General features: G+C 43.1%; 1 protein-coding gene across 3 annotated transcripts; it reads left to right on the forward strand.

Moving 5' to 3' along the window:
• The first annotated feature begins 445 nt into the window (after positions 1–445).
• Positions 446–25,701, forward strand: mcf2lb (mcf.2 cell line derived transforming sequence-like b). 3 transcript variants are annotated; one of them, XM_078285938.1, is made up of 33 exons: positions 446–529; positions 3,962–4,076; positions 8,516–8,606; positions 12,549–12,668; positions 12,964–13,080; positions 13,682–13,831; positions 14,292–14,416; positions 15,414–15,528; positions 15,632–15,751; positions 16,113–16,304; positions 16,430–16,621; positions 17,289–17,448; positions 17,730–17,797; positions 17,902–17,987; positions 18,171–18,237; positions 18,339–18,454; positions 18,652–18,721; positions 18,825–18,917; positions 19,037–19,129; positions 19,243–19,368; positions 20,205–20,426; positions 20,542–20,634; positions 20,782–20,860; positions 21,003–21,075; positions 21,258–21,364; positions 21,696–21,788; positions 22,014–22,070; positions 22,457–22,531; positions 22,804–22,875; positions 23,365–23,474; positions 24,138–24,250; positions 24,377–24,480; positions 24,601–25,701. In XM_078285938.1, the coding sequence occupies exons 1-33, from the start codon at positions 454–456 to the stop codon at positions 24,678–24,680; spliced, it is 3,570 nt and encodes a 1,189-aa protein (XP_078142064.1). In that variant the 5' UTR covers positions 446–453; the 3' UTR covers positions 24,681–25,701. The 3 variants fall into 3 exon arrangements, with proteins under 3 accessions (XP_078142064.1, XP_071775292.1, XP_071775294.1); XM_071919191.2 differs by lacking the exon at positions 22,804–22,875 and having other exon boundaries at positions 17,730–17,801; positions 17,906–17,987; XM_071919193.2 differs by lacking the exons at positions 22,014–22,070; positions 22,804–22,875 and having other exon boundaries at positions 21,006–21,075.
• Positions 25,702–26,342: the final 641 nt, after the last annotated feature.

Consider the following 26,342-nt stretch of genomic DNA (forward strand, 5'->3'; position numbering starts at 1 on the left):
TCCTGGTATAAACCCAATCTCCATCTCCTACTGGGGGACTGGACCTAAAATCTGATTATTTTAATCCTTTTGACCACAGTGCATGGGGGATGGAGAGCTGCTGGAGAGTTGCTGGAGAATTGCTGGGGAAGAAGGGAGGTGGGCCTTTTGCTAAAGAAATTGTGTGTTTAGGTTTGGGCTCTGCCTTTATATGGCAATGTAGCACTTTGTATTGTCTTCCCGCTGTGTTTATGTCCGCTGCTGCACTGGAGTTGGTGATGTGTGGTAAATGTCAGATGAAACAAATACTACGAACCCGGCTGTGTGGCAATGAAACAAACTTGAACTTCTTGATTGCTGCTTCACTGACCTTACATTCTGTCAGTTGGAAACGCCCTCAAGCTCCATGACACGCACCTTCAGCTGTGATGTTTCGCTAATATTGACGTTTTTCTCTGTCCTCCAGATGAGATCATGCAGCAGGAGAGCAGTCCCCTCTGTGCTGCTGACATCACCCCTGACCTCAAGAAGCAGTTTGCCTTCCTCTCCGGTGAGACTTCTTATCTGTCTCTTTCTCTGTCTGGTTTGTATACAGATGTACTGTGTCTTTTCTTTCTTACTGTCTTTCTGGCTAGCCCTCTATTTGTCTATCTTCATTTCAGCCTGTCCCTCTGTTTATTTCTTCATTAGCCTGACTCTCTAACACAAATTCTGATGTGTGCTTAGGCCATTTTTCTCATCTTTATCACCCCAGGAATCAGTTATGTCTGTTCTCGTTCATGCGAAATCTCTCTGCAGTTATGATTTGCTATTCAAATCTCCCCTCTCTCCATTTCCTCTTCACTGTTTGTTTGTCAGGTTTTAGTCCAGTCCAGACACAGGGATCCTCCCCATTGCCTGTCGCTAGTGTGGTTAGCCTATGTATATTTACTGACTGCCTCTACATGTCCAGTTTATGATAAACCTCATGTTTTCCTCACCACAATTTTTGTGTCTTTTCACTGTATTTGTACCGTCTGTTGCCGAGATTGCTAGGTAGTCGTGAGGGGGTGAAGACATCTATTATACACACACACACACACACACACACACACACACACATTAAATGCTGTTCCCTCTATGTGTAGCAGAGGTGACCTTGGGGCTGCGGCAGAGTCGGCATCCATTTTGCAGACAAAGATCTAAGCAGGCGTTGAAACCATGACCATGCACTTGCTGTTGCTATAGCAATGAGAGAAGGAAAAGCAGACAGATTGATATTCCGATCACATGGGCTGACAGAGCAGCTGCTCCGCCCAAGGAGTGAGACAGTGTATGTACGTGTGTGTGTGTGTGTGTGTGTGTGCGTGTGTGTGCGTGAGGTGGGATTGAATGTGTTGGTGTGTCATCTTTTCTGTCAGTGTACAAACACAACTGCAGGGATTTTTTCTCTCACTCTCTTCATCACCTTTCTCTCTCCCTCTCTCTCTCCCATTCTCTCTGTCCGGGTCACGCTCTCTCATTTTCTATTTCACTGCCAAAATAGCCTATCCATCTTAACAAGTCATTTAATCTTAAAACAAATGTAAAAATCTGCCAATGCAAATCAATTTGTTTCGAGAATGTTTTTGAATCTCATGGATTGATCTGCCTTGTTTCACATATAATTTCTTCAACATTCCTGTAACAAATGGAACTGCATAGGAAACAAGTAAAAATGTCTTGTTTTTCACTCGTTTTGAGAAAAATAAGATTTTAAGACTGAATATGAGACTAAATCACTTGTTAAAATGGACATTTTTGCTGTGTTTTCTCCACAGGTTCCCTCATCATCAGGGCTTTAGCAGTAGTGCCCCCATGTGGTCGTAACTCAGTTCTCTACTGGCTTTGTTTATTTTTATTACATACATGCACTTAAATAGCCTACATCACAGACATTTTTTGACTTTCAAATTGACTGACTGAGCTGTCAACACAAGGACTGAAAGTACATGAGTTCTAAATGTACAGCAAATAGTTTTACATTTGCGTGTTTCAAAAATTTGAGCAAATATTTTGAAGTTGCCTATGGTGGGATCTGTAAATATGGACATCAGTTACATGAGCAGGCCCTACATTCAAGAATATGTGTGTAAATGAATATTGATATATCCTCCCATATATTTTAACTAGTCATAATGTAAAAAATATATATATATATCTTAAATTAGCATTTGACTAGTCATAATGTAATGAGAAATATCTTAAATGCTAATTTGCAATGTCTCTCATTACATGACTAGCCAAAATGTTACTTTAAGATATTTCAGATATCTGTAATGAGAGCTACTGGAACTACCACTAGGCTACTCGGCCTATACTGCTGCAGCAGCTGTAGTGTTGTTGCTTGCAACTACCACCTGGCTTAACGGTACTGCTGCAGCAGCAGCAGCAGCAGCAGCACCCACCACATTCCCTGGAGCCCCTGGACTTCGACACAGATATTTTACTGTATTAAAATTCAGGGAAGCTTGCCCCGGCGTGACAGGCAGGGATAGCCACTAGCCTACAACAAGGAGCACAAACTGTTTGGACTGGGTGGCGGATTTGCTTCAGCGGGAGGCAAACCGCGCCGCCAGACTACAGTTTGGACTGGCTGGCAGGTTTGGTCCAGCGGGAGGCGAACCGCGTCTCTTCGTACCAACCACCAGCTCTTCAACGAACCGCCAATGCTAACCGCCAGACCACACCTTTAGAGCGGCTGGACTGGGTGGCGGATTTGCCTCCCGCTGAAGCAAACCCGCCACCCAGTCCAGCCGCTTCGTACCAATCACCAGCTCTTCAACGAACCGCGTTCGCTAGCCGCCACGCCACCTGGTCCAAACTATCAAAATTAACTAGGAAAATTAATAAAAACTTCCACAAAAAAAAAAGCCGCCACGAGTGAAGTGAGAGACACCACCAATACGCTGCGCCTGCTCCATCTCTCGGTGTCTTGTGCCGTTTTGACAGGTTTGCGATCATTGAAGGCTTGTTTTCACAGGGTCCTCATTTCTCTCAGAAACACATTTCAGTGAACTTAATATAAGAGAAAGTTTCCAAACACGCCCATCGAGCGTCCAACAGCTACTAGTCTGAAATGAGGACGATGTAAAAAGGTTCCCAAAGAGAGCCTCTTGCCGCGGTCCAAGCATCAGCTGAACCAGCGCCCAGGGGAGCAGGCTTCATACCTTACCACTGTGTGAAATTAGAGAAATGGTGTGGCTGAAAATAAATAAAAAATAATAAATGTATATGAATAGAGATAAGCTGTTTTAGTAGTCCGTTTTGTCCAACAATGTCTGATAGGAAATAATTGCAATATTTATGTGAAGAATTCCCTGTAAGTCTCCTTTTTCCACGGCGTCACACTCTCTCCTCCCTATGGTAGGCTACCTGTGGGGTGGGAATAATAAACTCTGTTGAATAATTTTAATTGTATCAGTCTCAAGTTCTCATTAATTATCATCTGGATTATATTGTAATGTGCTTTGACATTAGCTTGCTCTTATCTGACTTGGTAGATGTGAAAATGTAAGTTACAGCATTACAGATCCACAATACAATGCTAGTGGTCTTTAAACAAGAGAATGTAATATGTGTGCAGTCATGCATGTTTCATGTAGGATAGTTGGTTGTGTTGATCTTTACTCCATTGTTAAGATTTATGTAGTTACCCTTTTTTCCAAGTAGACACATTACTCTGTAAAGAAAAAATATATAACTAATAGAGAAAAGGATGGTATTAAAAATTGTTTTAATTGTGTTCAAACCTTAGGCCTATATATATCAATAGTTTGTCACTTAGCATTTTCCTTTTTTGGTGAAGGTGATTTATCTTTTACTGTATTCAAAAAGCTCAACAGTGATGCCAAAGTCTGTAGAATTGCAGGAGATGCATTTAAAATTAGTAAAACTAATGTTTTAGACACAATTACGCCACTGAAAGTGTCTAATATTCCTCTTTTTGGCATCTATTTCCCAGGGGGTAGAGGACAAAATGGCAGCCCCATCATTGTCTTCCCAGAATTCCCTGCTTTTGGAGAGATCACGGAGAGGGAGTTTCACAACGTGCTCACCTACCTGACTAGTGTACCCAGGTAAGGTCCCACACCAGCCTCTACAGCCAACACACACTTTTACCCCTCTATACACCCTCTTTCTTACCTCTTGTATTCTCTCCAACTCCACCTTTCTTTCCAATCCTCTCTTTTTCATCCCTTTATTTCACACTCACACCTCACTCACCCACCCTTGCCATCAACTTGCTTTCTCCTCCTTCCCACAGCAGCACTGTACTGCTCCTGAACCTCTTTGAGCAGTCTGGATACACTATTCATATTCATAAACTGTGAGAGCTGCTGTCATGATTATTTTAAACATTATCTAATAAGGTAAGAGAGGCAATAGAGATAAGATAACAAATGATAGGAGAAGATAATAGTTGGATTTGTGAAGATGCCCCACTCCCTTGTCTATGAAGTCTGCCAGTAGGTGGCAGTGGACACTTATACACAGCTTTGCTCTGGATCAGTTTTATAGCATATCATACAGATGTACAGAGGATTTGTTAAATGGATGAGACTGTCATTTTATTGCCTAGATATCTCTGGAGATAGGGGGAGGGTTGTTATTGCTGTGTTAATAAGCTGGCCAATTTATAAACCAGTGCCTTTATCATATTTCTGCAGACTGTCTTTGTACACATGGACAGACCAAATCAGACAAGGGGGGAGGGGACATGGTGCCCCCCCACCCCCTCCCCAAATATCCCTGCGGAAAACCATCTCTTGTCCCTTTCTTCTCTCAAATTTATTTTTTCTGCCATGTCTTTCTCTCTCCTTCCAAATCTTCCTAATGCTCTTCTTCCTTCATCCATTTTTCATGCATGTTTTCCTTCCCGTTTAAGTCCCTTACCTGCCTGATATAGCTTCCCTTCCCTATTTGTCCTCCTTTTTCTGTGTCTTTTTTTCTTTTTCTGCGTCTTGTCTGTACCGGCAAAGTACACAAAAATAGAAACCGCAGTGATTCTGACTGTTTGGGTCTAAATAATGCATACAGACAGCTGAGCTGAGCTGATCTCTGGTGTGTGTGTGTGTGTGTGTGTGTGTGTGTGTCTCTATGGCTCTGTGTCTGTATGTGCATGCTCATGCACAGCTGCATGCACATGTTTGTGTCTGTATTCGTGCATACATGTACATGTGTGTGAGAACCTGTGAATAATATGTTCCAATTCTGTCAACGTAGCTTTTTCATGTGGCTCCTGGAGTGCAGGTATTCACTTTTGAATCATTGTCTCCCTACTGGAGTTCTAATCACAATAAGTGCTGCAAATTGGATTATCAAATGTACAGCCTATATGTGAGGGATATTTTTATTTTGTGCAGCATTACTTTTCTTTAATTTACAAAATTGGAAGCATCTTACTTGTACAACGTCAAAAATGTATTAAAGCTTCAAAAGTGCATAAATCAACAACAGCGCATAATGAGCAGTTGGACATATATAGGCTGTAAATATGCAGAATATGCAATACTTTTCAAGCTCAGCGCAATGCTGCCTGAGGAAGAACACTTTGAAGCCCTTTTCGTCCCACTGTTTTCTTTAATTTCCCCACGCTGTATCCCCTGTTCTACTTCTGGCTAGTGAGGATGATTTTGCAAATCCAGGCTGAAAACTACTAACCACGGGCTAAAGGGCATGCAAAATTTTCATTGCTTCCAGGTGTCTAATTTTACCTCTATCATGGTGTGACTGTAGAGGTGACCAGTCACCTGATGGAGGGTCATCCTCAGTGGTGAGAGTGCGTTGAGCCTCAAGCTGTTGCGAGCAGAGAGGCAGATGGCTGGAGGTACCTGAGGGACCAAACCCCCCCAGCAGAGCACACACAGAACACAGCTAGGGGCAAATGTCCAGCATCTGTGTACCGTGACCTTGAATGCAAAACTAGCTAGTCTTTAAAGGAATACCTATGGATCAATATTAATTGCAGAGGCTGTTTCCATTTTCCATACCATACATGTGTGCACTTGTTATCATAGTGAATACATATTTCCTCTGAAAATTGTACTTTAATAGAAATATTCAATTTTCTTCAAATCGTGGTTAAAGGGATGACTTTGGGGTGTTGTTTCAGTTAAGAGCTCCTCTGAAGGTGTACCGAGTGTTTAATTAATTTTCCTCACTGCCAATCCTCTGACAGGGCATGGGATTTTCTGGGTCCTAATCCGTTTTTCTATGAGGAAAGGCTCATTTATGCTTTGCATCTCCAAACACACTGAGTAAATGAATTAACAGCTGTGTCCTTGGGCAGACCACGTTCCTGCCCCCCCCCCCCCCCCCCCCCCCCCCTCTTCCTCCCCCTCTATCTCCCCACCATACTCTTTACCTGGTTACTTCAGGTTAAAGAGGTACAGTAAACACTGAGAGATTTGACCAGATTTTAAATGCATTCTGCTATCATGGTGATTTAAGCTGTTTTCAATTTAATATACCACTGCCCCTAAATTCAAACAATCATTTTCTGTGCACTGTTCAGCAGCTTACCAAAGAGGAAGGGGAGGGGGTAGCAGTATGTGGAAGTGTGTGGCTACGTCTGCATATGTATTCATGCAGCAAATTTCCTTCATCACTGCATTGCCATTAGGCAGAGCTTTTTCACAGCTCAACACACAGCAAGCTTCCACACACTTTGCCCTGGGAAATCCAATTATTTAGACACCCCTCCAAGTGCAGCTACAACTTTACCGATAAACTAGAGGCATTTTATGAATATTCAAATTAAACATTTTTTTGTGCAACTGTATCTGTTCATCAGCATCAGTGTGTTGTGCAATAATAACAACATGTTTATTAAATGTCCTTCTACTTGCTATGCTCAACACCTTCCTTTATAGAATCCAAATTCTAAATTGCTGTTTATATTTTGAAATAAATCAATAATCATATGGGATACCACAAATATAGCCAATAAGCTCCCACAGACTAGGTCTTTGTGTTTTTAGCCGCGGCAACAGCAGCAGAAACCCATTTTGTCATGTTCTGATGATGTTCTTTTTCTCAGCCTCTGGCGCTGTGTGTTCACCATGAACCAGCCTCCCATTTCAGCAACCATAAATGTCTTAGAGGCAGAGCAGCTCTTGTCCCACTCTCCCTCTTTCCCCCTCCTCCTTCTCTGCGGCTGAAGCAGTGGAGATGTAAAGCGCCGCTCTGTGCTTTGAATGCCTGAGCGGCTGAGAGCGGCTGAGAGAGTCTGTGGGAGTGATGGAGCGAAGAGGAGCGGGGAGGGTGGAGGAGGAGAATATGAAAAGATGAAAGGAGAGGCACAGTGAACAAAAAAGCACGAGAAGTGCCACTATCAACATGAATGTCATAGGGAGAGAGAGCAAAGAGAGACAGACATGGAGAAGCATACTGTATTCTCCTAATAATAGAAGCCTTTGGAGCCACTGCGGCTTCACTCTTTTCTTCGAGCCTGTCCCCTCCCCCACATCTATAAAGACCTGCTGACTGGCCACTAGTGCTGCTCATCACCTTGCAGCCATGCTGTAATAGGCTGGTGGCACGGCAGCTCCCAGCTCCTCATTGGCCGGCTGATGCATGCGGTGCAGAGGCTGGATGCTGTGATGGTCTGAAGCATTTGGCTCCCTCTCCTTCCAACAGAATACAACACACTGGGATCTACCTCTCAGACACATCCTCATCTCCTTTCTCTTGCCTTTATTGTTTCCAGGACTGGACTTTTTTTTATCACCTGCCAGCCTGTTTGTGCAGTGATCGGGAATAGCAGAGTGGTGGTCATGTAAGGAGATACTGATAAGGAGGATGACTGATATCTTTCTGTATGCAAGGTGCTGGCAGTCAGTGTTGTGCTGCTGAGGTGAGCTGCTCACGTGTCACCTATAGGATCTGCGTGTTTTTAGGCATGCTGAAGGGATTCTGCTGACACGCTGCACGTGGGATTGCCATTGAGTACTCCACCGGCTGTGTGTGAACCGTATAGCCCTCCTCTCTCCTGGGACCACAGAGGACAGGGGGGAGGGCACAAGCAGAGAATTGGGGGCTGGAGGCTGATGGCCAAGAAATCTGGGGGTGCTGAACAGCACCTCTTTCTATGGACTGGACCAGCTGTCTAAGGAGATAAAGAGCAGAACAAAACAACAAGCTGCAAACAACCTCTTCCTTTCTCCACTCATTGCGCACAGAGCGAGGGAAAAATACATGTATGTTTCATGTTTATGTTTTTCATTTTGGGCTCTGGTGGTTTCTGAGAGCTCTCTACCCCTCCTTTTTTAAAATGTGACTGTTATGGGTTGGAGGCATTACTTTGCAGTATAGGTTGCTACTGCATTATCTATGCGGCTGACTTTCTCTGTGTGGTTTTCTGCGGCCCTCCAAACTATGTTGCACTATGTGTTTTTACATTGTGAGGTAGAGTTGATGTGTTAAACCAAGCTCTGCTCTCCCCTCAGCCCTCTAGGTGAGTAGCGTGGGCCAGTGTTTATTTGTGTTCACTGAAGTGCTTCTCTGTGTGTTGCAGTCTGTCAGCGACAGGAGTGGGCTTCATCCTGGTCATTGACCGCCGGCAAGACCGATGGGCGGCCGTCAAGGGGACCCTGCTTCGCATCGCAGTGAGTTTTTCTTTGTGTGTGTGTGTGTGTGTACATGTGCGTGTCTGTGTGAGTGTGTGCACACTTACTTTCTTACTGCATTGTCTATGTTGTGTATCCCTTTGTGTCTGTGTGTTTGCGTGTGTCTTTGTTGAAGAGAAGCGTTATCTTTAATCAACTGTTGAGTGGAGGAGCCCCCGGGTTTGAGAGGCACTCACCTCACACCTTCACCCCAGGGGGAGAAGAGCTTTGTGAGGCAATAGAGAGGTGTGGGACCACCCCCCTCTGTCTTTCAGAGCTCCACATCTGTGTCAGGGAGTAGATAATGGACTAATATCACTACCACCCCGGGGGGCTGATATGAGCCACCCCCATCCCTGAACTCCCCCCACCACCATCAAAGCCTGCCATGTGTTTCCATAGCTGGAGGGAAAAATAAACAGTCACATGCCAGAAAGACAGGAGGAGAGCATGTTGCTCTGGTGTCAGTTAAGCTTTCAAGGCATGCACTCGTATTCATCGCACTCGTCACTGCTGTATCATATTTATGTCATGATGAGAAACAAGGGATGTTTTCATCACCAATTGCCAAAACAAAATAAGGATACTGAGACTGTTAACTTCGCAGAGAACTGGTTAATAGTGGGCCTGGTTTAAGGGCTCCCATGCTGTGTTTTAGGTGAGGTGTTCGGGTGCAGCCTACTAACCTACTTTGGATGGAATAGTGTGAGTCATATTCTCATTACACCGTAATCAGCTGCAGCGTGCTCACGTTCAAGCACCCTGAGGAAGGGAAACAGGAGGAATCTCTCTCTCTCTCTCTCTCTCTCTCTCTCGTTCTCTCTCTCTCTCTCTCTCTCTCTTTCTTTCTCTCTATCTCTCTCTTTCTTTCTCTCTATCTCTCTCTCCCCCTTCAGCCTCTTTTGTTATTTCATCTGTTCTTGCAATGTCAAAGTCTCCATTTCGCCTCTCTTCCTGTCTTTTATCTTATTTTTACCTCATAGTTCCTCTTCTTATCTCCTCTTTCATTTTGACTACATCACACCCTTTGTTAGAGGAAGAATTGATATCAGTTATGTCATTTATGTGTCTGAATAAGAGGAATAGAGTAGTGCGTCAGCAATAATCAGTGTTGTTTCATGTTCCGGTCTTTCTCACCCCTTTCTGTCTGAAGTACATCCTGTAGTTGTGGTCTTCTCTCCTGGCTGGTGAGCCAGAGTGTCTATCTGTTCATCTATGTGTTTCATGATTTCTGTAGGGAGGTGACAAAGCACTGGCAGCTCTCTGCAGTGTGTGTGTGTGTGTGTGTGTGTGTGTGTGTGTGTGTGTGTGGGTTGGGGGGGGGGGGGGGGGGGGGGGGAATTTCCCCTCTACGCATCACATGATCCCGCAGCATATTGCTTATTTGGACTAAAGCAATACAAGAATTAGCACCTTGATTCACGCTCCATTAGACGGCACCAGTTTTCTCGCCATCTTCATCCATGTCAACATTCAATTTCCATAACCTGCTGTCTAGCCCACAGTGGTTTAGTATTATCAATTATATATTTGATGTAAAGGAAACAGAACTACAGTTGAATGCATTTTTCAGACTCCCTGTAGAGGATAACAATGCTGTGATACTTAAATTTTTTTCACAGTTTATAACAAAATGATACACCTCGCTTTGCTACCTTTTTTGCTTTCAGAACCATGTAGCACTGGACAGTTCCTGACCGCTCTCATAATTCCGCTGAACAGTTCCCTTCAAAAATGAAGGGATATATGGAGAGATGAGTTGTCCAATAGAGAGAGAAAGCGAGATGAATATCACCACCCGTGGTCTCCAGGGACATGGGAGGCCCGCTCACTCATTTCAAATTGAATCAAGCTTTATTAATCCCACAAGGGGGAGTTTACAGGCTGACAGGCTGGTAATGGGGGGCATTCAGTCATCCCTGCAATGGTTTGCCTGTTTGGGGTGATTCAGCCAGGCTGCTAAATGGATGGTAATGAAAGCTGGCACGTGTTGAGCTGCTGCTATCTATTTGTAATGGGGACTAGTTCATGTGCTAAATCACATCACAGTCAGACCATATTATGATGTATTCACTCAGCTAGGCTATGGTAAGGCAATGTTTGTTTGGGTCTGTTTTAATATGTGTAGGCCCCTTGAAGTTTGAGTGTGTGTGGATGTGTGAGAAAAATTAATGAGCAAGGATATTGAATGTTTACCCGTTTAGTCTGTAGAGTGATTCCCTTTGTCTATTTGTGTGTGTACGTATATGACTGTGCTTGTGTGTGTATATGTGTCAATGTGGGTCTGTGTGTTTTCATGAAAGCTACCCATCGCCATGCATGGTTGGGTTTGCGGCTGCTGGTAGCTTGCTGACACACAGGGAAGAGAATAGACTGGTCCTAATTAAAAGTCTACAGTGTTACTGTGGCTTCAGTCAGTCCCCAGAGACACAATCTCCTCACTTGCCATTTATCTGGCTCTTCCTTTGTGTGTGTGTGTGTGTGTGTGTGTGTAGAGAGAGGGGTGTGTGGGGTCCATGTCTAGGTGTGCATCTCACTGTCTACCATTGACAAAGAACAAAGAGCAAGTAGACCATGACGATTACCAAACCACCAGTGACAACCAATCCAAGCAGCATGGTTGAATGGTCAAAAGCTACAACACCCATTCGGGAATCAAGCCACTTTCTGAGTGTGCTGCACAGTGTGTCAGAAGCCATTCCTGAGGATTTGGGTGTATTTGATAGATAATGCGAGTAGGAAGTACTATGATGTAGTATGATGGTGCTTGCTTTGGTGTAAAGTATACCTACCTTACCTGCTATCCTACCATGCTGCAGTACATATGACAAAAACTAGGAATGTTTTGCAATATTCCAGAAATTATAATTTTTCTTCTCTGCTGGTGGTGAGTGACCAGTCTGGATTTGGCGCTTGCCCTTGTTCTGTCTGCTAAGCGAGGAGGAACATTTAATTGATTTATTCATTCCAGTAAGAGTCCCTATCCCAAGTGGTTGTTTGTTAACGAGGTATTCCCGTCATTTCTGCTTAGACCAGCGTTCCCCGACTCACTTGGGAAGAACGGCCAATCAGGCAAAGCAACTGCTCGGGTCATTAGCTAATTAAGCCTGCATTAACAATCGCAGTGCCTCAGGAGGGGAGATCAGTGTCCTCTCTTTCAAACATCATCCAACTGCTTTCACAGCAGTACCTACTCTGCCAGTGGCTGTCAATCATCAGGTTTTAACTGGCATTATATTGGTTCTACTGGCTCAATTAAGTCAGTGATAAGCACATAGCATGATGAATATTCTGAGGGATTAATGTGGATTTTACAGTTACGTCTGGTAAGACATTTTTGCTTAGTTAACATTAGCTTGCTTTGTGCTGAGTATTTTTGTTAGTGCCCATTAGTATTCTTTCCATGTACTGAGGAAAAGCTCATGTCCTACCTCATCCCAATTTAACAAAGGCATCAAGGCTATGCTAATTTAAGCCCTAATAATGCCAGCTGGATAGGGCTTTTATTTTCTCTTTATCTACCCCTGGGTTTATATCTTTCCATGGTGTGTGTGTATGCATGTGTATGTGTGGTTGGTGTCGATTTTTCTACCTCATTATTCATGCAGCAGCATCTCAGCGACATGAAGATTAATGTCCCTGCCTCAGGAAGGTGTCCCATATCCCCCGTATCCTTACCATTCACTCATACTCTACATGCTTCTGCACATGCTTGAATGTGTGTATGAACGATTGAGAGTGCGCACATGGGTGAAGGAGAGAATAAGAGTGAAAGGGAGAGGGATGGAAAAACATTTTAGATAAAGTACAGGCTGTCAGACCAGAAAGAACAGAGTGTCTCCGACTGAAGTGAGATGTTCTGTAGAATCGGGGCAGAAGAGGCTCCTGTCTGTCCCGTTCTGTTATATGAGCAGTGACAGTCTCCATCCTCTCTCCGCTCAGGGATCCTTCCCAGGGAACCTGCAACTGGTTCTGGTTCTGAGGCCCACCACCCTCCTGCAGCGCACGCTCTCCGACATCCTCTTCAAGTTCAACAAGGATGAGTTCAAGATGAAGGTGCCGGTATGTGCAGTCTCCTGAAACACTGTGTATACCATCAGTGTCTTGTGAAAAACCTGTATCTCCGACCATATTTACTGTAGCTGTTGTCGCCCTCTGTGTTTCATGAACTTGGGACCAATCCAAAACATACAACTATAAAGTCACAAAACCCCTGTAAAGTTGACCTTTTGAAGATACGTTTTCAGAGGATGCTCATAATGCATGAAATTAGAGTAATACAGGTAGGATGAAATCAGATGTATGTAATAGTGTGTGTGTGTGTGTGTGTATGTGTGTGTGTGTGTCTGTTGTGTAGGTGATTATGCTGAGCTCCATCACTGAGCTCCACTCTTACATAGACCGCACTCAGCTGACCCAGGAACTCGGGGGAACACAGGAGTACTGCCACGAGAAGTGGATCACCCACCGCACTGTGAGTACATATACGGCCATACAGAGAGCAAGCAGTATGGACACACAGACAATAGTAATAATGATGAACTTTATTTGTATAACACAACTGTTACAAAGTGCTTTAAAAATAAGACAAAACATACAATAGATGAGTACAATACAATAAAAGAGTAGATAAAAAGGAAACAAAGACAAATGAGAATGACATAAAAAAGGAGACAGACACAATTACAACAGGGATAAAGCAGGATATAAAGATTATCATTATGAAAATGGCTTTCCTGTACAAGCGTGCTGGGAGAAGTGATTTAATGGATGACACTGATCTGACTAGCGAAGAAGTGAAGAATCAGTAAGGACACCATCAAAACAAGTTCTACATATCGCTGCTTTTCGATGAAGACCTCCATGTAAACGTTCAGTTCAGTAAAATCATGAAAAGTACCAAAATTGCGACATTTTTATACAACAGCAAGAAATACCAAGTTACTAGATACTATGTCAGGATGATACCCTCTGAATTTACAAAAACTGGATCATACAAACATTCTGATCATCAGTATGTGTGCTGAAAATCTCCTCCTCCTGTCTGTCTGGCTGTTGTTTGTTTTGTGTGTCAGGCCATTGAGGGCTTTGCGTTGATGGTAAAGAAAACGGCTCAGACCCTGCAGTCATTTGGGACTGAGCTGGCTGAAACTGAACTCCCCAACGACATCCAGGCCACAACCTCCCTGCTGGGCACACACACCAACAAGAAGGACAAGATGAAGGTAACACCGTCAACACACACACATACACAAATGTTCTATGACCTCTCTTGTGTTTGTGTGTGTGCGTGTGTATGTATGTATATGTGTGTCTAAGTATCTATGTATGAATGTATGTACTTATGTGTCTGTATGTCTTTATATTTGTGTGTGTGTGTGTGTGTGTGTGTGTGTGTGTATGTAGTATTTTTATGTGTATTTATTTTTAGCCTGTGTCTCATAACTCTAAGTGAGTGGTCCTCAGCCTCTTTTTTTATTTGGGTAACTCTGTTTGATCTGCTGCATGTTGAGGAGTGACACATAAATAAAAGTTTCACACACACACCACAACTCTCTTTCTATATCTCTCTCTCTATATATATATATCTATCTTTCTCTCTGTCTCACACATACACACACACACACAAGTTTAACACCTATATATTTGGATTACATAGTTCCACCCCTCTCTTTGTGTCTGTAGGAGGATCTGTTGGTGGCTCTGGGCCAGGGCAGCAGGCTGCTGGAGAGCATCAATGAGCCTGTGGTCCGAGACCCCGACCACAACATGAACCAGGATGAACTGGAGAACCTGGCCACAGTGCAGAGGTTAGAACCCTAGAACCTAGATCAGTGCAGGATGGCTACTAGAAAACACACACCAGACATAGAGTAGCTGATTATCTAAAAAAAGTACAAGGAATTTATCAAGACTACTAACACCAAAATGTAAGGGAACTAGACTGGTGAAAGTAGTATCATTGCTTCAATAGTTTTACACATCATTCTTCGGTTATCACAAAAAGCTCAGGTTCTATCCATCATTTTTGTAGCATGTCAATTGGGGATAATTATTGTTACGGTAACACTTTATTTGGGTAGCCCAGTATTGATATTCAACTATCAAGTGATAAAAAGTAGATGTTCAACAAAGTGTCACTTTCCTTTTTGCTCCATCGCCACAGACTATTCAACCCTAACCTGACCCTGAACACATTTTAACCCAAAACCCAAACATAACATTAACTCTCACCCAGACACTGAATATCTATAGACTAACTGTTCACACTATTGTGACTATCACCTGAAACTCAGGCAACTTTTTAGTGACACATTATAGTCACATGATGGTGAGTTGAGTATCAGCTTTGGACTATCCAAATAAAGTATGACCATTGTTACAATTGCATTTCATGACCTCCCAGCTGTTTTAGTCTGTTTGTATCCATGCACCAAAATAGTGCCAGTAGACCTGTGTGTTGCTGTTGATGTTAGGCGATTTGTTCATGGCTGTCTAGTCTATGCCCATCATTATGGTCGTAATAAAGGCTGGCGGGGCAGCGTGCTTTGAGGTCAGAGCCAGTATTTTAAGCGACACTGAAGGCACTGATTCCTATGTCAGCAGGCATTAGCTCTGGATAGCACACACAACACGCAAAGGAAAAACAGGAATGTCCAAATACCTCAGTCAGCACCCCCATCACATTCTCTGCTTTTTCTATTTTTCCCTCCACTGCCCTCGCTCTCTCCTCACTCCCTGTCTCACTACTTTACGATACACATTTCTCTCTTTCCAATCCCATTTCTTTCTCTGGTCCTCTGTCAGACTACTGTCTCAGTTGGATGAGACAGAAAGGGCTTTCGATGAGTTCTGGGTGAGGCACCAGACCAAACTGGAGCAGTGTCTCCAACTGCGCCATTTTGAGCACAACTACAGAGAGGTGAGTTGGAGTTAGCTCAGGTGAAATCATCCATAAACTTCTTCTTCCGACAGTCCATTAGATCCCATTTGACTTGCTAAATAACTGTGGTGCTGGTCTCCAGGTGCGGGCTCTGCTGGACCAGGTGTCTGAGAAACTGGCAACCTTCTCTGAAGTGGGGATCAGCCCAGCGCATGCCGACCACATCTTCCGCGAACTCACCACCTATGAGGAGAAAGTCTGTGTAAGTAACACCCTTAACATTAAAGCTTTGTCTAACCATGAATAGTTAAATAATATATTTGTTTATTATGGGTTTTTGTTTGAATACTCAATTCCGATTGGCCTTGCATTCTGAAGTCTGTTGTTTCTGAATAACAGACCACTGTTTCACATAATCATATCAGTTTGCAGCCGACAAGTCCGGACCATTTTGTTAATTTCTAATCAAATTAACTTGTGACACCTTGCGCCAAAAAAAAACAAAAATACATTCCTCCTTGGTTACTGCAGACAAGCCTGCTGGACAAATTTTTTTTAAGCTTGTAAATTACTTTAGCTTATAATAAAATAATATTTGGAAATACTATTTGACCCCTCCACAGGAGGTGCTGGACAGGGCCTTGGCCTTGGCTCGTGAGGGTGACGAGTTGATCCAGAACGCCCACTATGCCGAGGATTCCATCCAGCCCAAATGTAGCGAACTCAGAGCACTCAGCGAGGACCTGAGCAGCAACCTGAGGGCCAAGAAGGACCACCTCCTCAAAGCCATGGAGCTGCACCACAGTTTGGAGAGGGTGAGAAAAGGACACACTCACACACACAACTCCAATATAGTTTCCTTAACCCCATAGTTCACTGTATCCTTTGCTTTTTTCCCCCAATTCTTTCTCCCCTCCTATCCTCCTTTATTCTCTCTCAGGCTGTTAAGTGGTGTGATGATGGTATATACCTGCTGGCGTCTCAGCCTGTGGACAAGTGTCAGTCACATGAGGGGGCGGAGTCAGCCCTGCAGGAGCTGGAGCGTTACCTGGACAGCGCGGGCCAGAACCGTCTGACGGACCTCAGTACCATCTGGATGGAATACGAGGCAGTGCTCAACCAGGAGCTCAGGGTAAGAGGACCGACCCACCACTGATTCAAGAATCAGCAGTCCAGATCCTTAAGAAACTTAGCTGCTAAATGCTACATGTAGCATTTTTAAACATCGATATATCTTTGTCAAAGTAATTGTACCTTGATACCTTTGTGCAATTACTGTAAACAAATGAGACCATGGTCAAGACAAGTAGCCTCTATCTCACAGTGTTGTTGTTAGTGCTAGTGTCTCAAAATTAAGACCACATTTCCCATATATCCTGTTGCTTTCTGTTGCAAAGAGGATGTTCCGTCTTCGGTCACTTCAGTCTTTTCACTTTACTGAAGAGGATAAACATGCTGGAAATGATTTTCCCATTGGCCTTTCAGTCATTTCACCATCTGCCATTGTGAGAAACTGAAAGTTTTAGCTCCATTTGTGCTGGAAGACCAGCCCAAGATTTCCCACAAAATCCAACCCAGTGGGACACAATGTCAAATGTAGAGGCTGCCAATCTTCTCAGCAATGGTCTTGTTTGTTTACAGTAATCATACTAATGTCTCAAAAATAATGTGGTAATGATTTATTGATATTAAAATATTACACATTGCACCTTTAAATCTAACTTTAGATAAAGAAAGATGCATCAAATGCCACATGCTGAACATACTAATACAATTTATGATGATTTACCGTGTGTCAGGACCATGTGGAGAAGGTGTTCCAGAAGCAGGTGTCCATGCAGGAGATGTTTGACAAGCGGAGGGTCAGCCTGAAGAAGCTAGCAGCCAAACAGACCAGACCAGTCCAGCCGGTGGCTCCCAGACCTGAAGCCTTCATCAAGTCTCCTCTCACCTCACCTGGTCGGTCCTCACATCACTCTACATGACTTAACATCCTTACTCTTTGACTCAGACTCTTTGTTAACGTCTATATTACGTCTACATGGCTACTATTCTATCTACTGTAATGAGTCTGATCCCTAGAAAGATATAGAGCTGGGCTGTGGGATGATCAAATCTTGCATTGATGATCTAACACTGTTGGTGTGCAGTAGATGGATGCTACTGGTATAATGTAGTATTTCTCTGCATTTGAAATTACCTATTGGTTGTGACTCTTTTTTCCTCATCCCCTGCCATAGCACACAGAGCACAGCAGGAGAAAAACAGTTCAGAGGGAGACTCGGTGAACGGTGTCAACTGTAAGAAAGTGAGTGGAGTCTCCTCATTATTTTATCTGTATCTAAATTGTATCTTCCAGTTGTTATCTACAGTTGCTGTTCTCTAGTCATGGTGATTTGATGTGTTTCCCAGGGAGATGACCAGCTGCAGAACGGAGGCAGTAACAGCAGACATGCCTCTCTGTCAGAGGAGGAGGAGAACCTGGCAATACTCAGAAGGTGAGGGATTGGCCACAGCTCATTCATCCATAATCAAATTACACAGCAGCCGGACCACATGAAAGCAGATATTCATTATCTAAAATTGTGCATCTTGTATTCTGATTATGCCTGTACCATATCCTTTAACTGATTGATCTCCCTTTCCGTCTCTCTCTGTCTCTCTCTCTTCTCTCTCTGTAGGCATGTTATGAATGAGCTGCTGGAAACAGAGAGAGCATACGTGGAGGAGCTGCTCTGTGTATTACAGGTGTTTATCCATTCCTCCATCCCACAAATCATTACAAAGTTCATCTTTCTTTCTTTTTTGCCTTTGCCTAGAATTCCATGTGTTGTGTTTATGTGTTTCAGGGATACGCCTCTGAGATGGATAACCCAGCGATGGCTCCTCTCATCCCTGCTCCTTTGCAGAACAAAAAGGAGGTTCTGTTTGGCAACATGCCAGAGATCTACCACTTCCACAAGAGGTGAATGAGCGCCCCCTGGCTGTCATTCATCATACCAGCACTGTAACATGACTGTTGAGCCATGGCTCTCATCAAAGCTAATCACCTTCTTCATGAATCTACTTCTTCATCTCTACTCTGTCTCATTCTGCCTCCTCTATCATCCCACTCTTCCTCTGTCTCTTTTATCAGTAACATGATCTATTGTTGTTTTCCAGGACCTTTCTGAGGGAGCTGGAGCAGTACACAGACTGCCCCGAGTTGGTTGGAAGGTGTTTTCTAGAGAGGGTGAGTGAACACTAAGAGGTGATGATGTTCAGCACAGAGGTGTGAATCGAACTGTACTGATGATTCTGTTTCTTATACAATTTGTATGCCTGGCCTTCCTCAGATGACAGACCTGCAGATCTATGAGAAGTACTGTCAGAACAAGCCTCGCTCTGAAAGCCTCTGGAGGCAGTGCTCTGACTGCGCCTTCTTCCAGGTGAATAAACCCTCACCACACTCATCGAGGGGCAGCACTCCTTAAGGCGTTGTAACTTCATATTTATTTGTGTTTATCATTTGACATGAATGTATTCTTCTTTAATTGGTTTTAACCAGGAGTGTCAGAAAAAGCTGGAGCATAAACTGGGCTTGGATTCCTATCTATTGAAGCCTGTTCAGAGAATTACCAAATATCAGCTGCTATTGAAGGTAAGATACAGTCTGTTGGCCGCATATTGACTGAGCTGTTGAATGTTCTTTTCAGTGGAATCCAAGTTCTTTAGTCATTATAGTGAGGTGTGTGTATGTGTGTTTGGTTACAGGAACTACTGAAGTACAGTAAGGGCTGTGAGGGGACTGATGACCTGCAGGACGCACTGTCCTCCATCTTAGGCATCCTCAAGGCTGTCAATGACTCCATGCACCTCATTGCCATTACAGGATATGAGGTGAGGCATTAAACAGGACACAAGCATATCAGACACAACACACACACACACTTGAGATGGAACATGGACATCAGATGGAAGACAGACATATACTGAGTGTACCATTTGAATATGATATTATATATAACATTAAAGCCGCACTGCCCGCACTGATGGACTGGCGACCTGTCCTGGGTGTTTCCCTGCCTTCCACCAGTAGTAGTAAAGACAATGAATGAATGAATAAATAAAGCTGCAGCTTTGCACGGGATGGGACATGCTTCTCTATTACAGCCCCACTTTGTGATTTAGGCCAAAAGGGTTTTTTACATAAAAATCTTAGTGCCGCTTTAAAAAGACTGAACCAGGTAGATCGGGGTGAAAGCTATGATTCCTTATTGATTTCACCTATTACCTCCACTTCACTCATGAAGGGCAGATGTAGATGAAGGAAAGGAGACAGGTTATATAAGGATATTTAAGCAGTGAGACATATGCGGCAGGTATTGTGCAAAAGGGGATGCAAGTCTATATGAGGAAGATGGTGCTAATATTTTATTAGAAGGAACACAGATACTTGGGGCTGACACAGGCACTTCCATTAAAACACAGACACATTAGTCAGAAGACAGACACTGGCACATAAAACAGAACACAAAGTAGACAGAAAACAGACACATTTGATGGACCATAGCCATATTTGTTTTGAGATTACCTGACGAGATAGTTTGTCTTGAAGCCTTTTGCTCTATCAAGAGATAGACAGATACAATTCTGGTCCATGTATTTTTGAATATAGACAGTATATGGTCAGCTATACTGTATAGCATCCTCTCATGAACTCTTTCCCTTGTTAGGGTAATATGAGTGAGCTGGGCAGGCTGCTGATGCAGGGGTCGTTCAGCGTGTGGACGGAGCACAAGAAAGGTCATGCCAAGGTGAAGGACCTGGCCCGCTTCAAGCCCATGCAGAGACACCTCTTCCTGCACGAGAAGGCCCTGCTGTTCTGCAAGAGGAGGGAGGAGAACGGGGAGGGCTATGAGAAAGCCCCCTCTTACAGCTTCAAACAATCCCTTAGTGTAAGCTCCACTACAACTACAATGCTTTGAATTTTGTTGCATCTCTCTCTTTTAATGTTGTTGATTTGCATTGATTACGTTTTTACATCCTTCCACCTTCTATCTATTTTAACAGATGAGTGCTGTTGGCATTACTGAGAATGCAAAGGGAGACAACAAGAAGTTTGAAATCTGGTGCAACTCTCGGGAAGAGGTCTATATTGTTCAGGTATGTGACAAGACAATATACGTAAAAAGAACAATGTGAATTTGCATTTGCATTTGTGCCGATGGATGTCTACTTCCAGCATCAACATAATATACATCCTGCTCCTGAATAGTTTATATGCATCACTAATCCATTGTTGCATTTCAGGCGCCAACAACTGAAGTGAAAACAACTTGGGTAAATGAGATCAGGAAGGTTCTGACAACCCAGTTGGAAGCCTATAGAGGTACGGTTCTTGTCCAATATGCATGTCTAGACCAGGAACTGAAACACTAATGTATCCTCAGTAATGATTATAAAACTGAAGTGATTGTAAGTGTTCCCTCGTGGATGTTTGGAAGTGGCCCTTCACCGTCTCTTTGTTTCAGAAGCCAGCCAACAGAGGGCAACAGACCAGGTTTTCCAGTTCCCTCCTGTGTCAGGTGGATCAGTTAGCCTCAGGTCAGTCTGCACCCCCCTCCCAGTCCATCCTCTCCTCCACTAACAACCTAAATGAAGAGATTGAGCCATAGATATTGTGATGAGTTGATTGTTTTTTCTGTACCATGGCTGATCAGTGACAATCTGATCTTTCAAAGTTCTTAAGCTCAAGGCTCCTTTCTTTCTGCTCTTGTCCCCCACAGTCCGTTCAAGACTGGTCAGAAGAGCTTCAAAAAGACAGAGGAGAAGAAGGCTGAGCCCTGCAGCCCCGACGCCAATTCCTCTTCTTCTCCAAAGCCTGCAGGAAAAGGTCAGAAGAGAGAACCAGATAGACAGATGCAACCCTCCTGTCTTTCAGCAAATCTGCCCTATCACATTCCTCTTCCTGATACACTTACTCCTCTCCTGATACTACTCAGTCACTTGTAGTGCATGTTCAGTGTAAACCACACTGAGTGCTTTGCTTCCCTCTTCTGATGACTAATCCATGTCTGAACTTCTCTCTTTTTTCCACCATTAATTACTTTTCCCTTTCTCTGTTGTTCTACGCCCCTTCACCTTGCTTTCGCTCCCTCTGGTGGCTTCTCTCCTTCCTTCCTCCTTCCCGTCTGTCTCCTCTCCTCGCTGTTCCTCTGGGCCAGACGAGGCTGTGACCAGCCCTACCTCAGACAGAGCTGCTGTGGCTAAAAAGCGCTTTACTTTACAGGGCTTCAGTAACCTCAAAGCTCAGAAAGGTAACTGTAGGCCACTGTGAATTTCACATCCAGCTCATTGCTTCATCGTCTGCATTTGTTAAATGAGATAGTATATTTTCCCTCTATGTTTCCAGTTAATGGGGTCAAAGAATATCAATTTATTGAATCATTTAACTCTCTGAAGGACAACATGAGCTTTAGGAAGTAGAGGACGTTTAATGAAGTGTGATCAACAGGTCAAATACTGCATGCTTCCCTCCACAGAGCCAACTACTGATGATAAAAGTTTAACATTACCCACGATGCAACTCCTTTCAGCAGGTATTACACAGCTCTAGACCCCGGTTTCATTCAATGCAGTGCAATGTAATGGTGCTGATGCATTCTTTTATGGCAGTCAAGCTATTTACAAAATGCAGTTTTAATGTATTCCATTCAGAAAGCACCACAACATTGTTCTGTATTTTTAATAAACACTACAGCCAATGCTTTCCTTAGAAGCCTTTGTTTTAGTTGTTTTCTCTCCTCAGATTTTCTAGCTTTAGTTAGATCACTGTGTATAGAAACCATTTTAGTGGAAGCTCAAAATAGTTCTTACTCATTTGACTCTTGTACTTTTCTTGTCAACAAAATTTCCTCTTTGAATATTTTGATCATAATTTCTTAAACAGTCTTCATTTTGTCTCCTTTTTCTTGCTTGATGCTAGGATCTCCCACAAGCCCCGATCACAAGACCAAACGCCATGAGATAAAGAGCGATCCCACGCCATTCGGCTTCAAAGGTAGCTAGTCTGCTCAACAATGATTGCATGGTCTCTTTCATTGAAGGAGGATAGTCACAGCTATTACAAGCGGTTCAGGCAGTGAGTGAACTGTAGTGCACTGAGCATACAATGCGGTTTAGTTGTTCATCTACTGTATGAAGAGCAAGTTAATGATGCCTGAGCTACAGCCAAGGTCTCTAACTGTAGCTGATGAGTTGCGTTGGCTGTAGCTGCAGTATGCAGGGGAGTGACTGGCTATGTTTCCATTGCCTCCCATCCCTCAGATGCAGGTCCTCCTCACCTCTACCTGGGCAAGGCCAGGTGGTTCAGCACCTCTAGTCTGTTACAGGCAAAGCGGAGAGGTACAATGGCACCAGTTGGTTCACACTATCTGTGTGTCGGACCCACTGCTTCACTAAAAGGCTGCTAAACCCTTTATAGACCTTCTGTCTCAACTCCTGCTTTGCCTGATCCACACTTCCACATTCCTTTCAGACTTATATAGTCACTCATATTGGAAATCATAGACACCGATATGGAGGAATGGCTGCCCACCACTTTATTTGTTTCAATCTTACCAAAGATCAAGAGTTTACATATTGAGTTGCATGCCTGTCTTCCTAATGTTGGTCACAGTTGCTTGGTAGTGGCTCTAGGACTGATTGTGTCATGTTGGGTTTCACTGGATCAGTCGTTTTGGCTGACTTTCCTTCTTTGAACAAAATAGATTTTCGTGGTATTTCCTCTCACTTTTTCACACTTGTAGATCTCTCACTGCAGTCCATGCACGCTTTCAACAACCACTGAAGACTGGTGCTAATATAAACTACCACCTGTCTCCCCCCCACTAGGCTGGACCAAGGCCTCCTTGTCGCTGGATGCCTCAGAGGAGAATGACGGTTATTCCAGTGCTGAGGATCCTCTTAACTCTGACCCAGAGGACGACGGCGGCAAGAAGCTGGTGAGTCACTGTGTGTGTGTGTGTGTGTGTGTGTGTGTGTGTGTGTGTGTGTGTGTATCCCAGGTATTTGCTCATAATTTAGAAAGCCTTAACAACCCATGGAACTGTATTTTGACCATGTGATGCAAAAAACTATTGAAATCAATACAAAATGAAATTATTTGAGGTAAATTAGCAGCTGTTTAGATGGTGTGGCCCATACTGTATAACATATTAATACACTGCTGCTGCTACTACTACTACTAGTAATAATAATAATAATAATAATAAATCCTAGGGGAAACTGTTTTGTCCTCCTATCTGTTCCAGCATAAATCCCATATTCCTTTAGAGCTGTTGTGTCTTATCTTTGGACCTATGTGGATTTTTAACAATGTTTGATCAAATATATAATGTTTATATATATATATATATATATAACATCTAGATTAAATGTATAGCATAGTTGTAGATAACTACAACTACACAACAAGTGTAGAAATAGACAGCAAGTCTATTTCTGCCACCATTTAATTACAGCATTGTATGTCTTGGAAGTACTTTTTCTGCTTATTGTATGTGGGTGAAGCCAAAGGCAAATTTCCATCATGGTGAACAATAGAGTTAATTGCATCTAATCTACAACATATGACATTTCTGTTTTCCCATCTTGACCATGAACAGTGTGCCGGGAAATACACTGTGGTGGCCGACTATGAGAGAGGCGGCGCTCAAGAGCTGTCGGTCAAGAGCGGAGACATGGTGCAGCTGGTCAAGGAGGGGGACGACGGACAGTGGTGAGACTGCAGCCTTAATGACATCTATGAGAAATAGTGATGTATGATAGACAGTGGTAATGACATGTACTGTTTCCAATCTGTTTTCATGACAGAAGCATGTGTGGGTTTTTGTTGTTCATGCAGGTTTGTGCGTAACCTGAGGACCAGTAAGGAGGGCTGGGTCGCTGCTGCTAACCTGCTCACCCTCATCGGAGAATCACAGTCCTGTCAATCTCTCACCAGCTCGGGTATTTAAAAAAACAATCAAAGCCAGATAATTTTGCGAGATTGAAACAGACAATTGTTTAGCAAGAATATTACATCTGACATTAATCTTCAATGCATGTGTGTGTGTGTTTGTGTACCAGAGGGCAGCGGCTCTGGAAACCTCAGCACATCCTCCAGCTGCAGTGAGACCTACACAAGCTTCTCTGACATCAAGCCCTGAATACCTCCCCACCTCCGAGCCGCTCACCCCAGCAAACTCCTCCGCACTCACTGTCACTGCATCACCTTAACCACCGTTATCTGGGCGATGCTATATTGCCAACATCAGTACTCAAAAGATTTCTGTCACATTTCTCCACTGAAAACTGTATTTTTTTTTAGTTTTTGTATCACAAAGGACACCAAATGATGTATATTGAGATGATGGCACATGTTATACATTTGACTGTGGCGCCCTCATGTGGTGAACATACCTAGTAGATTATTACATGACATAATTCCCCATGAAAGTACAGATACTGATCATCTTCCATTCCTAAGCTTGTCCATTCGTTTTTTATCAAGAGCAGGGGATCCATGTGATTGTAATGTAATAGATGTATGAGTGGGCCAGCGGGACTGATCTCAGTTAATGCATCTATTGGCGTTCACAGTAAAGTGAAGGAAGATTAGAGATCACATGTGGATGACGTTTGTCAAGCTGGCTTTGCGTCTCTCGTCAGCTTTGTGTCCATCTGCAACAATTCCCCTGTATCCTTTACAGGAGTTTGTCATTTCAATGTTATTGTAAATATAAAAGGAAGAATGAAATGAATACATATGAGTTGTTTAGCTTTCATGAATGTTGCTCTGAGAGTGTTACCAATCACTTCTTTGTCCTCTGCTTCTGCTGAAGTGTCTATTTATTTATCAAAAATGAAAAAGTCCCACATATTCATGTTTAGTCTCAATTCACCTCTATCTATTTCTCTCGCTGTCTCTCCTTCCCATTCTTCTTCCCTCTGTTTTGTTCAGTTGTATCAGCCTGTCCTTAGAAACATGCGTCTATGTGTTCTGCCACCAGCTGCCCAGACATGCATCATGTAAGAGCTTTTGTCTTGTGGGTCTCTGATGGACTCATGGTCTAACTCTTTGTGGGTCTTCATGTATGCTACAATTTGAAATGTTTCCTAATGTGAATAATCAGAGATCGTTGTATAGAGCTAACTTATTCCCTGTGTAGGGATCATGTTCTGAATGTAGATATTGTTCATTAATTTCGTCTGTCATAAAATGTTTGTTATTTGAGATGCTATATTGTACATTAAGTATGGTAATGTTTTTTTTACATAAAAAACTTGTGATAATTCAGTCATTGGCCTTGTCTCATATATGTGTGTGTGTGTGTGTGTGTGTGTGTGTGTGTGTGTGTACACAATACAGTGAAGCTTGTTACTGGGACATTTTTGCTATGGCTAGATTAAATAATATTTAATAACAATTAAACCAAATTTTTGGTTTCTAAAAAGACAAGGCAGCTGTGGGCTCAATAGGCTTTGAAAGGAAGGCAAGCAAAATGACTGGGTCGATCTTCAACTCAGAGTAAATGAAACTGAAACTATCCAGCTGGGTTGCCAGGTTTAGAAGAAAACCTCCTACTTGTGTTTTCAGTGTCAGATTTTTGTGTTTATTAGCAATGACCATAAATTAACTGACCACTAAAATGATAAGATAAGATAAAATAAGATAAGATGAAACTTTAAAAGGGCATTAAGCAATCTATGACCTTTAGGGTTAGGGTTAACTTCAACCTGTGACATCATGAAATGCAACAACATCAATAGAACTTCTCTCCTATAAAAGTGAAAAGTATGAAACATATCAAGAACATAAATAGAGCATA

The sequence above is a fragment of the Centroberyx gerrardi genome, chromosome 10 (assembly GCF_048128805.1).
Source record: "Centroberyx gerrardi isolate f3 chromosome 10, fCenGer3.hap1.cur.20231027, whole genome shotgun sequence".
NCBI classification, from domain to species: Eukaryota; Metazoa; Chordata; class Actinopteri; order Beryciformes; family Berycidae; genus Centroberyx; species Centroberyx gerrardi.

Coding starts and splice junctions, on each gene's coding strand:
- mcf2lb (XM_078285938.1), top strand. CDS start 454: ATGCAGCAGGAGAGCAGTCCCCTCTGTGCTGCTGACATCACCCCTGAC. Junction 18,918..19,036: donor CTGACTGCGCCTTCTTCCAG/GTGAATAAACCC, acceptor GGTTTTAACCAG/GAGTGTCAGAAAAAGCTGGA. Junction 20,427..20,541: donor GCTTCAAACAATCCCTTAGT/GTAAGCTCCACT, acceptor CTATTTTAACAG/ATGAGTGCTGTTGGCATTAC.